Below are 17,441 nucleotides of genomic sequence, written 5' to 3' on the forward strand. Positions count from 1 at the left end.
TGCCGATTCTTATATATATTGGCTATCTATTACTTACTACGTCATCTATTATTACTATGCCATATTTTATCTCCGTTTAACCTTTTTAAAATCGTTTATGCGCTTACATAAGATATGCATATAGAATATATGCATGTTTATTCAAATTAATTATTTAGCATTTTTTTATTAAAAAAATGAGCATTTTTTACAATTGTATTAATTATTGATATTTTTAAGTCAATATTTCAAGTTATCGATTTATTACAAAAATATGAAAATTAAATAATTTGTAATCTATATTTATTTTTTTATATATTTACATAGACAAATCTCGTAAATCAGAAAATAAAAAATAATTGTCAGAGAAATCAAAATAAAGAAATAATCTTTTCATACATTGTGACTATTTATGTTATTACATAACATGGATTTTACATGGATTCAATTCGCTATTTATACATCAGAGTTCAATTTGCTACAAATCTAAGTTATCCTAAAAAAGTATTTTGCTTACGTGCACTAATCAATTAATTAAACCATTCATAGAGTCCACAGATAATGTCAGAGATAAGAACGATTGTAATTATTATAAAATCTATTTAATTGTTGATTTACGAATCTTCTGTTCTTTTAAAATTAAGAACTAATCAAGAACTCCTTCAAAAATAATTAAAAAGCAATTGAGAAAGAGAAACGAAATTTTTCTTTTTCTAAGTTATCGTACTACTTTCGAGCTAATATGTTATCTTAAAACATCTTGAATTAAGATAGAACAGTGCACGAAGGATGTTGGGGGATTTCTTACAGTCTTGCTTCGAGAATCATAAAGATTCAAAGAGAAAGAAAAAGAGAGAAAAATTTCTTAAATTATTATTCCGACAAAAAATTGCGAGAGATCGACGATAAGGGAAGATTTCCCAGCCTGAAAAAAGGCTGCAACAGATCGCGAAAACACATCGTGGCTACTTGAACGAAACGATTCAGTTTGACGCCGAACAGCTGATAATTACGGCGGCTGATAATACCAGCGGCCATTAATAAACTAATCCTTGGGAATTTCTTACCGGTCATCTCCGAAGCAAAGAGTTCTGCCGCTTTATCGGTCTTTAGAATCCTCAGGTGCCCAGGGCAATCGTCGGTAGAAAGAGACGAATGAGACGGGGTGCGATGAAGCTGAGCGGGAGAAAGGGAGGGGACAGGGGAGAGGGGCGAGAAGAGGGACCGATTTACAAGGTTTAATGACTTGTGGTATCAAACAGCCGGGAGGAAAAAATGGGGGATAAATGAGATGAGGTGGGCCCGAAGTCCCGGCTAATCACCGGCGATATTAATGCGTGGTGTACGAAGAATGCGGCGAAAACCACGTTTGAGTCCGGTAAATTGCTCATGGTGCTTTAAAAAAAATGCGCGATGGCGCGTCAACCATTAATTGAATCATTCATTTTCGAATATGCTCTCGCGCAGAAAATCATCCGTCTGTATTATTACCGAAGAATAAATTTGTTTTATGAATAATTATTAGGTTCGCTCGGTTTGAATCAAAAACTGATAAGAAAATCGTTAAATAAACCTATCTTTGAAAATGCTCTTCGGAAGAAAACGAAAAATATATCTTAATTATTTTCTTTTATTTAAAAGCTGACACAAAATCAAATGAAATAAAAAGAATTAATTTGTTTTATGAATAATTATTAGGTTCGCTCGGGTTTGAATCAAAAACCGATAAGAAGAAAATCGTTAAATAAACCTATCTTTGAAAATGCTCTTCGGAAGAAAACGAAAAATATATCTTAATTATTTTCTTTTATTTAAAAGCTGACACAAAATCAAATGAAATGAAAAGAATTAATTTGTTTCATGAATAATTATTAGATTCGCGCAGGTTTGAATAAAAAATCGATAGGAATAAAATTGTTAAATGAATTTTTGAAAATGCTCTTTAGAAGAAAACGAAAAATATATTTTAATTAATTTCTTTGATTTAAACGCAGATATAAATACAAAATCAAATTGAATAAAGGTCGAAAATTTTGCAATGAAATAATATTATTACACAGAGAGAGAGATTCAGGTATTACTTAAGACGTACTTTTCGTTTTCTCCCGCAGAATTTTCTCAGAGATAGTTTTTCCAAGAGGGAGCGATAAATCGACAATAATGACGACACCGTTTAATCGCGAGTCGATGGGTGGAAGGAACGAAAGAATGCGAGAACCGGGTACCATGGCCAAGGGTTAGTTCGCCCTTTATCATCGCCAGCAGGGACACGTGACAGAGAGCCATGGCTGTGCGGTAATTTACCGATAATTTCTCAAATCGTGTGTCCTTCGCGTACAAGTCTGAATAATCGCACGCCCCCGAAGCAAAAGGCCTCTCCGCGGGAGAAGGAGAGAGAAGCGATCCTCCACGAGGATAGAGGAGCTGTCTTTGAGTAATATCTTCCTAATTACGATGCCCCGTGCAAGCGTCGCACGGTGAAGGGAAACGCGGTGGATCGTTGAAAAACGCGGATCCTCTAATTCATCGTTCGTTCGTGGGCGTATTAAAAAAACGCCTAACGGTCTCGAAACGAAGCACCTGGGTATATTTCAAGCGTAGATCTCGAACTATGGCTATAAAGGAAATAATTCACGGCGGATGATGAATAATACCCGCGCACGCAATATTGCGTTTTTGGCATTTATTTTTGTAGATTATACGCGATGTTGATCGCGTGAGACGATCAGGAAAGGCATATATTGCAATGGTATTTTTATAAGATCGAAAATATTTTTAAATTTTAATATTTGAGAAAATACACGCGCGTTTATGGAAAACGTATTGCGATAATTATTATCGAAATGACGATTATCATCTGCATAAGACGGTACGCTTTGAGGGCGCGTGATGACAATCAACGCGAGGCAAACGAGTCAATTATTAAGGTTCACCACCGAAATCCAATTAATTCCGCGGACGGTTGATTAACGAAGGGCTGCTAATGCGATGAGGAAATCCACCGTATGCAACGCGTGCGCTCGTTTCGAACTGATGAGACGAGTGCATCGGAGGCCCGCGGACACAAAAGACGTGCTTTCGATTATTAATGAAGTGTCTTTGTCCGTAACGAAACATATTAACCGCCATGCACCGCTACGGGTGGCAGTCGCCATATTTATTATGGTATATCGAGAAAGAGAGAGAGAGAGAGAGAACGAGGGGGATTTTTACCCGAAGATGTTTCCCGATGCCCCTTCTAGTCCTCCATCTGCCTTTTAAACGAGTTCGCATTCCTATCGTCAGACCAGCTGCGATTCGCGATAATATATTCGAGATCTTAACGATTCACGCGATATTCCGCGTTATAATCCCCCAGCATAATTTAATTTTCCGCGTTCTTATTGGTGGATACCTCGTTTAATTAGAAAGGAAAATTAATTTTAGCAAATATATATAAATATATAATATAAATATATAAATATATATAAATATATATAATATATATAATATAAATATGTATAAATATATAAATATATAAATATCTCTTTTAAAAAATTATTTTAATATTCAAAAAATATAAGATAAATTAGAAATTTATTATTTTTTGAAAGGACTGATTTAATATTATATTCTCGCGAAATACAATGTTTATGAATATATTGAATGTTGCGATGTAGTATTAATGATAAAAATACATAAGTGTTATTTTTTTATATTTTTTATATTTTATATTTTTTTTATATTCTATCTTTTCCAAATAAAATGCGAAACCGTCTATATAAAAATCGAGCAAACTCACTCAAATTTAATTGATTGAAATTTCAGCATTTCGATGCTTTATGCATGTGATTTCATTTGTATATATGTGTATGTGATTTCATTTCTTAGCGATACTTGCTCGAGACAGAGGATTCCGATTCGGTGTGAATCGAATCCTCGCAGATGATATCGGTAGATAAGTCCTTTGCGCGCGCGTAAACACCAAGGAAATCGACGAGGTGTGTGGTCCCATACCGCGCCTGATCCTTGGTCGGACTATTAATTAAGCTGGGACTACTGCCTGTCCACTGGTTAATTACAAACCCATTACCTTCGTTGTCGAACGGTTAATCTCCACTGTTTCGGGCTCTCAATGTAATCATCCCGATCGTCCTGACACGTGACAGATTTATTAGCATCGAAACATCATCCGATAATACAATAACAGTGGGATAGAAGAAAGAGATCGCGAAATAAAAATAATATATTATGTATTATGTTAATATTCATATATCGATTATATCTTATTTTCTTAAAGCTTCTTTAGTTTATGAAGCTTCCTTTAGAAAGTTTGGGAAAGTTTATTATACATGTTTAAGCTAGCATTTTATTTTTCAAAATAGAATGATAAAAGAAAAACATATATATTTTATACATGATTTATATATTTTATATTTATTTTTAAAAAAGACTGTTGATATCTCAGCAAAATTTTTTTATTATATTTATAGTAAAACTTATAAATGTTTTCATCAATGAAATGTCTGTATGAATAATATGCATTTTTATTTTAATAATTATTAACTATATTTACCTATATTTAACTATATTAACCATATTTACTAAGAAATTATGCATTATAATGCATAATTTCTTGAATGCATTTTTTATTCAAAATTATATATAATCGAGATCAGATTTTTCTTCTTTTCCAGATTGTCAGAAGCTTAAATTAATTTAATTATATAAAAAATATAATTTAATATATTCATAATTTTTTTAAATATATTTAATTATACGTTTTATGAATTATATAATTAAATATAATTTTATATAATATAATTGCAATGGAATTCAAAAAATAAATAATACTTAAATCGCAAAGAGATTCCATTATTCGTATCAGAAGCTTCAGACAATTGCTTTGAAAACTGACTTGATTTCCATTATTTTCCATACTGTTATAAACTGTGTATTTAACATGTGTTGATTAAAGCTTCCTGATCGATGATAGATCGATCACGGAGCTCGATGACGAGAATCGGCGGGATGGCGCGATGAGAATGAGAATCCGGCACAATAAATAACGCGCGGATCCGGCGCCGAATTAATCGATCGTAATCGATCGATTTGCCGTCCACCAGTCCGCCCCGTGTGGGTTTTCAATTTGCACGGACCGTGGGGGATCCCGTACACACAGATCGCGCACATTAATCCAGCGATTACTACATTCGAACCTCGTGAGCGGAGCTTATCGTTATCTCTAGAAAATCGCACGCGCGATATCAATATCATTTCTTTCACTTTTTCAGAAACTTTTATTTATAACGATATTTTCGACTATAAATTATGTTCTTTTTTTAACTTAAATTGCAATATTGTATAAAAAATGTATAATTTCTTAAATAATTCATATGTTTACAAAGTTCAATTAAATAAGTTAATATATACATTTTTTAGAAATGTTATTTTAATCTTTAAATTACGTGCGATTCCTTTTTTCACGTCATTTGACTATTCACGTTTGCAAAGAATCCTTTCGAATATTTAATAAATAAAACATTTAATTTTATTTTAATTGCACGATCCATTCCTTTCCTTTTATTGCGAGACGTTTGCGAGTTTTATGTATGATTAATTCGTCATTAAGAAAGTACACAAGTATCTAAGCGCACCAGAGCCCGCTTTTTATCTCGCTTGAGAGTTGATCGATGGATAAAAATCGAAATCGTTTGGGGCAAATGTAAGATCCGGCTTTTTAGTTATAAAGCTATTAACGAAGGATATTTATAGACTGATAATTCTCGTCTCCTCTCTCTTTCCGCGGAGAGAAAGAGAATCGTTTGCGTGTCCTCGATTGGCTCACAACCGTACTGCCCACGCTGATGCAGCGGTGTTAACAAGCACAGATCGTGCGAGGTGGACAGGCAATCACACAAACATACGTGATCAGAAGGAAATATTACGGAGAGAGCAACGACCTTTGATCGGCGAGACTGTCTTCCATCAGCGATTCATTGAAATCTTTCCAGTTGCAATAAATATATTTCGCACGCGTCTCGGATTAAAAGCTCACGCGATATCCGAGGATCATCGGCTCCCTTATTCTCGTCCAGAAATTACGCATTTTAAATTACGCCGAGAAATTGATCGATTTCATTAAATCAATGTTCGATTGAAATAGTTGAATCGATGTAACGTGACATTTCGCATAATTTATAAATATTTGTTTTTATTTCGTTCCACGTCGCATTTGCTGCTTCAGTGATTTGTGACTTTTTCCCGACTGTCATTTGACAGCGCTGCAATTTATTGCATCCAAGCGACTTTAATGCAAACTGGTCTCGCCGCACGATAACATCTATCTGATAGCCTCGCGATTTTTGTTGCCCGATCGTGGGCAAACGGCGCCATTGGCCATTTCTACGTTCTTGAATCGAGTCCCGATTCATTAATAACTATACCGACCATCGAGACGCCCATTACTCTCGATTTAAACGGAGATTACTTTCGAAACGCGGATTAATAGATGACCGAAACGGACGGATAAACCGAGCAGATCGATCTAGAAGCGATCTACTAAGGCAACCGCAGCATTAATCGGTCGATGAAAGGATTCATTTTTATCCAACTTATCCCCGCGCAATCGGCAATTATGCAAACTTATAATCGGCATTCGGCAATTTGCAATTCACGGTTGACGTTGGAGTAAAAATATATTTAATGGGAGGGAAGCGAATGCAATCGCAGAATTATAAATTTAGAAAAAAAAGAAAAGATTTAGAAATTTAATTAGATTAATAATAATAATTAATAACAATTAGATAATTATTATATAATTTAGATAATTAATAAAGGAATAATAATTAGATTTATAAATTTAGAAAAAAAGGAAAAAAAGAATTGTGAGAGTCAGGAAAAAAATTCGCGCAATTGCGAAAGACGACATAAGAATGCAAATTCCCAAGTGCAATTATACGAGCATGCAAAGGAATAAAATTCTTACCTTGTTCGCACTCATCAATATCCTCGGAGCAATCCAGTCCTTTATAGCCGGTGGCGCAGGAACAGGTGAAGGATCCGTTGATAGGGCTGGTGTCGCAGATCGCGCCCTCGTGACACGGATTTGACGTGCAAGCGTCATCGAGATGGCAGAGCAGGCCTGTAAAAAAAAAAGCGACCGTTCTTCTTTCTCTCATTTTCCTTTTCAAATTATTAGGGATATAAAGTGATAAGTAGTTAAATAATTTCTTATTATATTTATTTGCGATGCAATTATTATTGCAAAAAATCATTTCTCAATAAAAATATTTTATTCCTGCCTTTCGTATGGAAAGGTATATTTTTAATGTGGATAATTTTTGTATGAAATTATAACCAATGGGATGTAAAAAGTGCAGGTGATAAATTTCGCCAGTTTTGCCAAATATTTTTACTCTCCTTTATCAACATGATCGTGGATGATCTACAACGCCAAGAAGAATCCTTGTATCTCTTTTCGCGATGCCTCTCAATCTCTAAATTATGCAGATATACAAATTATTACAAAGGTAATTGAGGAAATTGCCCCGGCATCGTAAACTTAGAGCAGCGATATAAAATTCAGAAAACTGACCGTGGGATGCAATTTTCCTTTGCAAATGGCTCGCGTGTGTCGAACTTTTCTTTATGAGACCTGGTAACGGTACCAGAGTCCCCGGGATATTCATATATAAACCAGAGTAAGTGCATGCAGATGCAAGAGCACGCCCGCGACTAACTGTAAGTATATCTCTGGACTGAAACGCACTAGCCTAGAGGCAACAAGGCGTCCGTACATTGCGTGTCCGTTAAGTTTTCTGCGAAAAAGTTCCATCTCTAAAAATAAACCGCAGAAGGTATCGTCTATTAAATAAATAAATTAATTAAATTAACTAATAATTATTAATAAATTAAAGAATAAATTAATAATAAAATAATAATTATTAAAGAATAAATTATTAATAAATTAATAATTATTAAATCAGATATTAAATTAATTAATAACTATTAATAAAACGAACGAATCGAGCGTCAGCGTGTTTGAAGCCCGACAAAAGCACTGAATTATTTGCAAAATTCATGAATAATTTATCGCGCGAAATATCCTATATGTATTACACGCGTGTTGTATGTGCTAGGCAAGCTTAATTGCGACTCGGAATTGTCGTCGAATGTAAACCGCTCGGCTTCCAGGAACGGACGATGAGATGTCTGGCCGCGCGCGAGAGGAATACACCTGTATTTGGCGATCTGGCCGCGCGAATCGATCTGAAAACCGTCTTCTATACCCCGACTAGTCGCTCTGGCGCGCGAGTAAGGACAGAAACTCGTTTCCAGTCGCCAAGGTCGATACACGGCGAGAAGAAGCCGGCCGGAGGCCCCCGGGAGTCTTCGGAATCTCAAGATTCCGAAGGACCCGTTCTACGCAGAGAGCATCGTACCAGCCCCGCGGCACATGTGCGGATGCACCTGCCGATGTATCGGAGCCGTAGTTGCGAGCCTTGTTCCCGGACCATACTCGGTATCGAGTTAATCACCCTACGATCGCCCGCGACCTCGCCAAACTAAGCCGGGACTAACGACTTGGCGTATCTCTCTTTCTCTTTTTTCGATTCCTGGAATTTCCGTCATATTTTCAGCCAGCTATTACAGCTCGCGACAGTCCGAGGAGACCTGTCGATCCTGGTGACCATCAGCCGTTGACACCAAAATACTCGAGATACAAGGATCATTTTGTGCGTTATAATTTTTTATATCACGTAAAGAATGCCTCAAAGATCATCCCTTGTCTCCAAATGTAGAGGATCTGGATTCCGAATTATTCTAAACATCCCCAACACTCGGAGGGGACACGCCTTTGATGAGTAAGCTGCAGAAATCGAGAGGATGGGATCCAGGAATTTTGGTTCCATGATCCTCATCTCGATCAATGCATCTTGGGTGAATAACAAATTTCATTCGCGCTTACCTGTCTTCCCGTATGTGCACTGGCAAAAGAAGCTGCCAACGCGATCGATGCAGGTGGCACCGTTGAAACAGGCCGCACCTGCACAATCGTCGATGTTGACGCTACAGTCAAGCCCGGCCCAGCCGTTCACGCATATACACGAGTAACTGCCGTGCGAATTCGTACACGTGGCCCCGTTGTGACACAAGGATGGCCTTACGGAGCACTCGTCCACGTCCAGCTCGCATTGCGTCCCGGTGAAGGCCGGCGGACACAGGCAGGAGTACTCGTTTACCCGGTCCATACACGTGGCGCCATTTTGACAGAGATTACCCGGACAATCGTCGATATTCTCCTCGCAGTTGGTGCCCTGGAAGCCTGAAACACGAAAAGATCATATGAGCCACTTTATCTTCTATTCAAAATAGAAATCATCTTGTATTCTAAACCTTTGCGGGTGGGGTCTAGACCTAAATCTTGTAAAGAAGTTTCCTGATTTTTCAGGTATTTTATTCGTCAAAGTTCCAGCTAAAGGAAATATTTTGAAGATTTTTTTAACGCAATTTTCTAAGAAGTTTCTTTTACATGTGTCTTTTTTAATGTTCACTCGTAAAGGAAAAACATGGGGCCTTTTAAGTTTCAAGTGTTAGATTTGTACGTATTTATAAAAATTGAATGAGATGAATATCCTTTACTTTACATAAAATTTTCAATGTTTCATCTAAAAATTACAATGAAGAATATGTCTTCATATTTAATATTTTGTTATAAAAGATATTGAATATATAAACATAGATACATATTTTAAATACAAAAATTCACTTGACTTGTCGAATATTTATATAAGAGCAAAATCCAAGAAAGGATTTTTTTTTTAATTTTTCGAGTCCCAAGAAAATTCATGAAACCTTGAAGACTCCAGAGTTTCCAGAGGGAGTGGACATTCCACTTTTGCCAATAAATAACTAGAATCAATGCGCCTGAGGTAACATCAAATAAACACACATGTAAAATAAAGAGCACGCGCACGGAATAATTATATCAAAATTAATATGAATTAAAGGTAATCAAGATCTCGTGAAAGATGAGGCTAATAATAAAGCGACGCGAATATTTATATATAATAAGAGCGAAATTATGCAAGAGAGGATGTGTTTAACAAATTTTTCAAGTCCCAAGAAAATTCCATGAGAATTCTCTGAATTTTTCAGGTACACATATATTCTTATGCAATTTTTTATCATCGATAAAATTATAAGTAAAATAAAAACAAATAATTAAGGATGTTTTGTATGTATAATCCTAGCAAAAAGTAGCTGAAAAATTGTACAAAAGATTCCAAACATATGTAAGGACATTCTGAACAATTTTCATTAAATTCTCAATATTTTGAAAATAAATACAAAACATCCTTAATCAAAATGATTAATTTTTGGCAGAGAATTTCGCCTTGTGTCAGATACATGGCTAATTTCATTGAATTATATTTAATATCTTTTTAATCAGTTAGTACTTGTATAATATTATTTGACCAAATATTTCCTCTGTATCTAAACTACACTTTTGCAAATTTTAAACAAATTCTGAATATTATTTCCATGTGTTTTTGTCATTTGAATCGACGTGATTATACATTTCCCATAAGAACACATGTTAATTCGCAAATTAAAATCCTTATAACTTGTGAACCTTAGTGAATCGATTTAAAAATTGTACTGAAGATTCCAAACATATGCAAGAACATTCTGAACAATTTTCATTAAATTCTTTAATATTTTGAAAATAGGTACAAAATATCCTTAAAGACAATCAAGAGGATCTCGTGGAAGATGAGGCTAATAATAAGGCGACGCGGTATTATTTAAATAATTTAAATAACTAAACTATCTCCCTTCCATCGAGACGAAACACGGGTATAATCGCGCTCTCAATCGCCGTTAATTCTCTTCCATTCCTCGGTCGCATCCGCGATGCTCGAGTGCATTTGCATAACCAGGATTTCGCGGAGGTAATCGCTATTAATAACCGCGCGACGATATCTTCTAATCGACGTCTATAACGGGAGGAGCGGAACGATGACGGGAAGAAAGAACGATTATCCGAAGGGAACTCATTAGCCTCGACACGTTCGTCGGCGCGAAAAATCGAGATCGCTGCCGTTATCGGGCGCGTCGATTTTATCGCTTCTATGAATTCGTGCTTAGATCGCCTCGACAGACGGCTCGGATAAAAAGGGACGGAGCTGATACGCCGAAAGAGGATACAAAGCGACGAGGTTCGATAAGCGTGAAATCGGGACAGATTCCTTCCGGTCGAGTCGCGCGAAGAAACGGTAAGCAAATAGAAGCGAAATGCAGACCGTGTCTGAGACCGTCGTTTTGTGTGTATTTGCGCCAATTTTTGCCACGTCAAACTGCAAATCCGCCGTTAACGCTTTTCCGTCTCGCTCCTGTCGGATGTGGGAAAAAAATTTGCACGCGACGCGAATTTCCGGGTTTGACAGTCGTCAAGAAAAACGACCGCGCGACATTCTTGTTGGTCTTTAGCGACACGACGTGCTTGTATCGTTGAGTGAAAATTAGAAAACTATTTCGGAATCGCTAAAGAATAAATGCTTAAGGCAAAGGAAAAAAATTGTCGAGAGAAAAGAAATCGATGGGGATCGATGGTGGATCGATCGATCGACCTTGCATGACGCTCGATTATCCGCACATTACGGACCTTTATTCATTCGCTGTACTCCGTTTTCTGCTCTTATTCTACCGAACAAAACAAACATTTGGATGCACGGCGGCTAATGGATTCGCGATGGTCCGTCGTGACTTGAGAAGGCTTGCATTACATGTATATCATTTCGCAAACTCTTTTTACGGACTGAATATATTTTCATAAAAATATAAATTTTGTATCATATATAAAGTTATATATAAAATATATTTTAATAATCATATAAATTATATATGAAGAAAAATAAAATTATATAAAATATAAAATTATATAATATATTAATTATCATATAAAATTATATAAAATATAAAATTATACATTAATTATCATATAAAATTATATAAAATATATTTTAAAAAAATTATACACGTATAAAAGAACTCTTTTTTATGGACATATTTTCATAAAAATATAAATAAATAAAAATATAAAATATATTTTAATAATCATATAAAATTATATAGAAAAAATTAAAATTATATAAAATATAAAATTATACATTAATTATCATATAAAATTATATAAAATATATTTTAATAAAAATTATGCACGTATAAAAGAACAAAAAAAAGCTGATATAAATTAATCGCAGGACTATTCTTATCTACCAGTATCAGCTGTTTACTCTGATACATACGTGATCATAGATCACAGTTAACATCTAATGGCGTGCATAATTTATGCCTCATAGAACATCCGACTATATACGACTTCTCGCAACAGTATAACACGATGACATGAGTTAGGGCTATAATGGTGGTAAAAACGCGAATACCTCTGCAGGGCTTGTGACGTTATTATACTAGAATCTCACGAAAGACACTTGTGACATTAATATTAAAGCGATATGAAAGTAAATCGAAAAAACGTTGTTCATAGAAATTTCCTCGAAATTATTTCATATATCATATTCTTAGAGACTCTTATACAATTGATTTTTTCTTTTATCACGATAATTGGCAAATATATTCTCCTTTACTATTTCGTAATGATACTAATTAATAGATAATAATTATTAATTGTTCTTCATGAATATGAAAATGCAGATGAAAATTCACAGCAGCACGATAATCGCAAGAGATCCCTCTCATTATCATTTCATTGGAATTTTTAAAAGACTTCGATACGATTTCTCACGATGAAGAAACATCATACCATGGAGGAATTTCCAGGTGATATCGATCTCTCGCAAAATGCGCGCACTCGGAAGGTTTCAAGTTGGAATTTTAGATTGAAATTCACTCGAAGAACCTTACGGAGGGCTTCTTCCCTTCTCGAGTTACCGTCAGAAAAGAAACATGCTTTCGGAAGCGCTTGTATCCTTTCAACCAAGATGAAACCTCACTCGTGATTTAAATGTAACATTGTCCGAAATAAAAGTCAATAATCAGTAACTTGTATAATAAATTCGTCGATTTGTTGTGCTGAAATAAATCCCACCATATATATCCGATACACAAAGATCGCGGCACAAGTAGAAAAATATTTTCACGCCGTAAAATTGTCGGATAACGCGAGACATTTTCCCGCATGCAACATACGTCGCGATTCTTTCTCCTCGTGATAACGCAATTACAATATTTCGCTCGCTCGAGGTCTTTTTCCTCGGGGGGAGACTGCGCTACAAGAACAAAATTGCAGTGGCTCGGCGTTCGCGATGGCATTTGCACATTCCCTTCCTCGTGACTGAATTTCCCCCCGAGGTGCTCTCTCTCTCTTCTTCCCCCTCGGTCTCTCTCTCTCTCGCTCCTCCCGTCCCTCTCCTCCTCTCGCGTCCACGTGATATTGGCTCCCGGTTTTTGAGCGAGGGGGCATAATTAAACGGCGGACATCAAAAGCGGCGTTCGACGGAATCTCATATTCCGTACAAAGTCGATCGATCCGGCGATCGGTCGCGCTCCTGCGACAGAAAAGGCGCGCGAGCGGGAACGCGAGGACGATGCCTCGAAAAACAGCGGGAGCGGGGCACTCGAGGGCCCCCCGAGACCAAACGATTAGGGTAGGTAGTCCGCCGAGGCGGGGGTGGGGGGCGAGCAACCGCGTGGCCTGGCGGGACGAATCGATTCCCGTTAATATCGATACCTGGCGGCTCGAACAAAAGCGACGCGCCTCTTTTACCTAAGAATCGACCACGCGAGTATTTACACGTCCATTCGCTTCGCGCTCGCGTTCCTTTTACTTTATATTCCCTTGCTCGTTCCCCTTCGTTTTCCTTTGCGCGTTACTGTTCGTCGGACGGTCTCGAAACGCCGGCAAAAAATCGACCGGCGCCCCCTGCAGCCACCCATTTTTCGACCGATCGATCGAGCAAACAAGTTTCTCCCCTTTTTTTCGAGCAGTGCAAACAGGCGCGAAGAGAAAGAGAGAGAAAGAAGCGATTAAAATTTATATTTCGCAAATATATATTATTAATTCTTTATGATATATTTTATTCTACAAGGAATTCTTTTCGGGAAATATAATATTAATATCATAAAAAAAATCGCGTAAACACTTAATATAAAATAATATGCTCTAATATTGGAATTATAGCATTTTTTATTTCCAACATATTTTTATCGAACTTATAACCCATTATTAGAAACTTGTATCAATCTTTTCACACACACAATATATTTCGTGAGGATACGAGCACCCGAGAAGAGGGTGAGAGCTGAGCTAATGATGCGAGAGCTGATTTCCATAAGGTACGACCCTCCTCTTCCTGGAAATCCGCCAACCCCCCTCCCCCGAGGCGAGACTTATCGTGTACCACGGACAACATAATACAAAGGGTCCAGCGGTGTCCGCAGTTAGGAAGATAGGGAGGAGGGGAGGCAAATACACGTCGCGTGGAGGTGAAAAAAAAAAGGACAGCGCGAGGAGAGAGAAGCGACGCGTGGGTGCGCGAGACAAGGACGGAAAAGCCCCTGTTGCTTATAAATCAACCTGGATGAACCCCCATAATTGCAATTGTCCGTTGGACCTCACCCTAGATCGTTGCACGCACACACGATGTCGAGCGGAACTTATTCGAAGATACGTGTATCCGTTACTTCGTTACCAACGCAGGTCTGTAGGGGGATTCCCCCGAAAAGCGGGATCTCCAGAGGATCACTTTTATATAATATGAATATTGTAACTAGAATAAGAATTGTGCGACGAGTAGAAATGTAAATTTGTCTCCTTCTCCAGCTCCAATTTGTCGCATATCAATTATCTTTATTTCAGCGATATCTTGATCTTGTATAAATTATGTAAATTACATACGTTACTTTTGTGTAAAAATTTTCATTTTATACTTGTAAGAAAAACGTGTTTAGAATCTTATAGATTTTTATTTCATAATTATTTGTTACTTCTAACATATGAGATTTTTTTATAAAAAAAATATAAAATAAAATTTTCAAATTCGGAAAATCCACGGTTTATCGGTTTCGTTAGAAACCGACGTGAAATTATTTCTAGATAAAATATAAGTTAATACTTTTGTGTTTTGACAGTCTAGACTATCATCAAAGGACGCCATGACTTCAGGTGAAACCGGAATTTCGAGAATCCGGCAATTAAAGCCGCGCCGGGACGGTTGAAATGATTTCATTCACCTTAAAATATCCGCGTGTGGTGGGAAAAAGCGGGACACAGATCTTGGAGCATCCTGAAAAGAGAGAGAGAGAGAGAGAGAGAGAGAGAGAGAGAGAGAGAAAGAGAGAGAGAGAGGCACGAGGAATCAAGACGTATATTTTCATCGGACGACTGGGGATTCTCGGGGACTAGTTGCGGACCTGTCTGAATATTTCGCTGGTATGCTGCAGTTTTTTTTACCTTCCTTCGCAGGGAGTTTCACGTTTCCGTCGGAAATCGAGTAGCTCTCACGCAAAAATGACGCTCACGATCCGGACGTATCAGCGAGGCTTCCCCCATCGCAAGGATATCCCTTTATTTCCGTTTATCGCTCTTCCGACACGTCGTGTCGCTCGTCACGACGCGTTTTATAGATCCCCTAGATCGTGTTTTCAGCCTACAAGTACGCTACTGTTCCATTTAAAAAGCGAACGTTAAATATCCCATCATCGACGCCACAAGACCGACAAGAAAAACGTCTCTCGAGGACGTCGACATTAAAATTTGGCACCATACGGCACGCACCCCGTGGCGGTGGTATAAAAGTAGCAAAAGGGACATCCGTGTCGAATGTCCTTTCCTCCGTAGAACGCCCTATATATTTCCATCTCGCTCCCCCTGGTACTCCCGCTGGTCTCTTTCTCTTTCCGAACAACCGTCCGCTGTCTCTTTCCTCCTCCATCGCGTTCCCTTCTCTTCTTATGCCACCAGGCCCCTCTTCTCTCGGTCTCCCTTCTTCGACGCCATGGTACCACCTTCCTCCCTTCAATTGGGATCTTCCGTCTCGCTCTAACCCGCCCTCCCTCTGGCCCACAAGGCGCGCTACGATGCAGTGCTTCTCAGCCGAGACCGAGGTGTGGCAACATCGCGAGAGCGGGTGTGCTTCCCGCTCTCGCTAGATCCACGTGGTGGAGACTGTGGGAAAATTCTCATGCCGCTGACGACGGTGCTCAACCGGCGGCGACCGGGAACCAGTTCTCGCGCTCGAACTTCCTGCTTTCACGCTCCAGGAGAGTTTCACCGACTTGGCGAAAAACGTATCATTAGGGCGTCGCGAGAAAATCTCCGTCGACGACAAACGGAAACAGTTCGGCCAGGCTTCTACCGTCCTCCTCGCCTCTTTGCAAGTTGCAGCGAAAAATTTGCAAGAAAATCGGGAAGGATCTTGAGTGAAGACGAGGACGGGGAATTTTAGATTTTAATTGGAAATTAACGGGAGTTGAGTCTTGAGCGTCGATCATTTCGATCAGTTTGACGTGTAACTATTGTGAGATGCACTGACAGCCCGCTGGAACTCATGAAGTGAAGAGGAAGGTTAACTGCGGGGCCCTCCCCACCGAAAACCATCGCCGGCATAGGATGGCCACTAGCACGCCATGGGGATACCCATGCAAAATTATTCTGCTACCGAACGAACTTTTTTAAATTTAACACGATTCATTATCGATTAAAAATCAGAAGAGCTCGGATCAAAAAATTTCGATATGTCATCTGTAAAAAATCATGGAACAGTTCCTTATTGTAAGTTAATTATGTGAATTGACAATAACAAAAAAATATTATAAAATTTATGTTTAACACTAAAATAAATATTCTAAAATAAATGACTAATAAGTGACTAAAATAAATATTCTTCCTTACGTAACAATCTATTTTTAATGTGACATATTGAAGAGCTAAAAAACTTTCTCAGGATTCCTCTCTAATTTTTAGATTTAAATTAGGAATTAAATTAACCCCGCAGCAAAATATTTATCTTGATGCAAACTCATGATTAAAAAAGCGCGTTGCCTGGAGGATCGAGCATAGGCATGGATTACTAACATCGTTATTTAAATTCAAAGTGTCTAGTGAGCTTCTTTTACGTTCAACCGCGATGTGAGACGGGTTTCGGTTGCAGGCGCGCATCGAATGCGTTCGCACAATCGTAAAACCTCGCCGATTGACGTTGCGGAGCGCCGCAAAACGACCGGCGATTTCCGTGGCAATATATATTGGAGAAGTTTAAATCGCTGACCGGGGCCGTACGGTTTCTCCGCTCGATCGTATCTGTGCCCCATCGCGCGCGCACGTGAACGCCGCATAATATGGCGACCGAATGGAAAGGAGGGCCGGATGGACGTCGGTATATGGGATTGGGAGTGGTCGAGGGTACTTTGGTGAAGCTGAGAGGAAGAGAGAGGTCGGTTTATCCGACAGAAAA

General features: G+C 38.0%; 1 protein-coding gene across 2 annotated transcripts in view; it reads right to left on the reverse strand.

Annotated features, from left to right (window-relative positions):
- LOC105258184 (neurogenic locus Notch protein) overlaps positions 1–17,441 on the reverse strand; it is a 279,923-nt gene that overhangs the window by 102,220 nt on the left and 160,262 nt on the right. For both annotated transcript variants that reach the window (XM_025413181.1, XM_025413182.1), the window contains 2 exons: positions 8,930–9,286; positions 6,947–7,102 (listed from right to left, as the gene is read on the reverse strand). In XM_025413181.1, coding sequence (XP_025268966.1) covers positions 6,947–7,102; positions 8,930–9,286 — 513 coding nt within the window. The remainder of the gene's footprint in view (positions 1–6,946; positions 7,103–8,929; positions 9,287–17,441) is intronic.

The sequence above is a fragment of the Camponotus floridanus genome, unplaced genomic scaffold, assembly GCF_003227725.1.
Source record: "Camponotus floridanus strain SB8 unplaced genomic scaffold, Cflo_v7.5 scaffold62, whole genome shotgun sequence".
NCBI lineage: Eukaryota > Metazoa > Arthropoda > Insecta > Hymenoptera > Formicidae > Camponotus > Camponotus floridanus.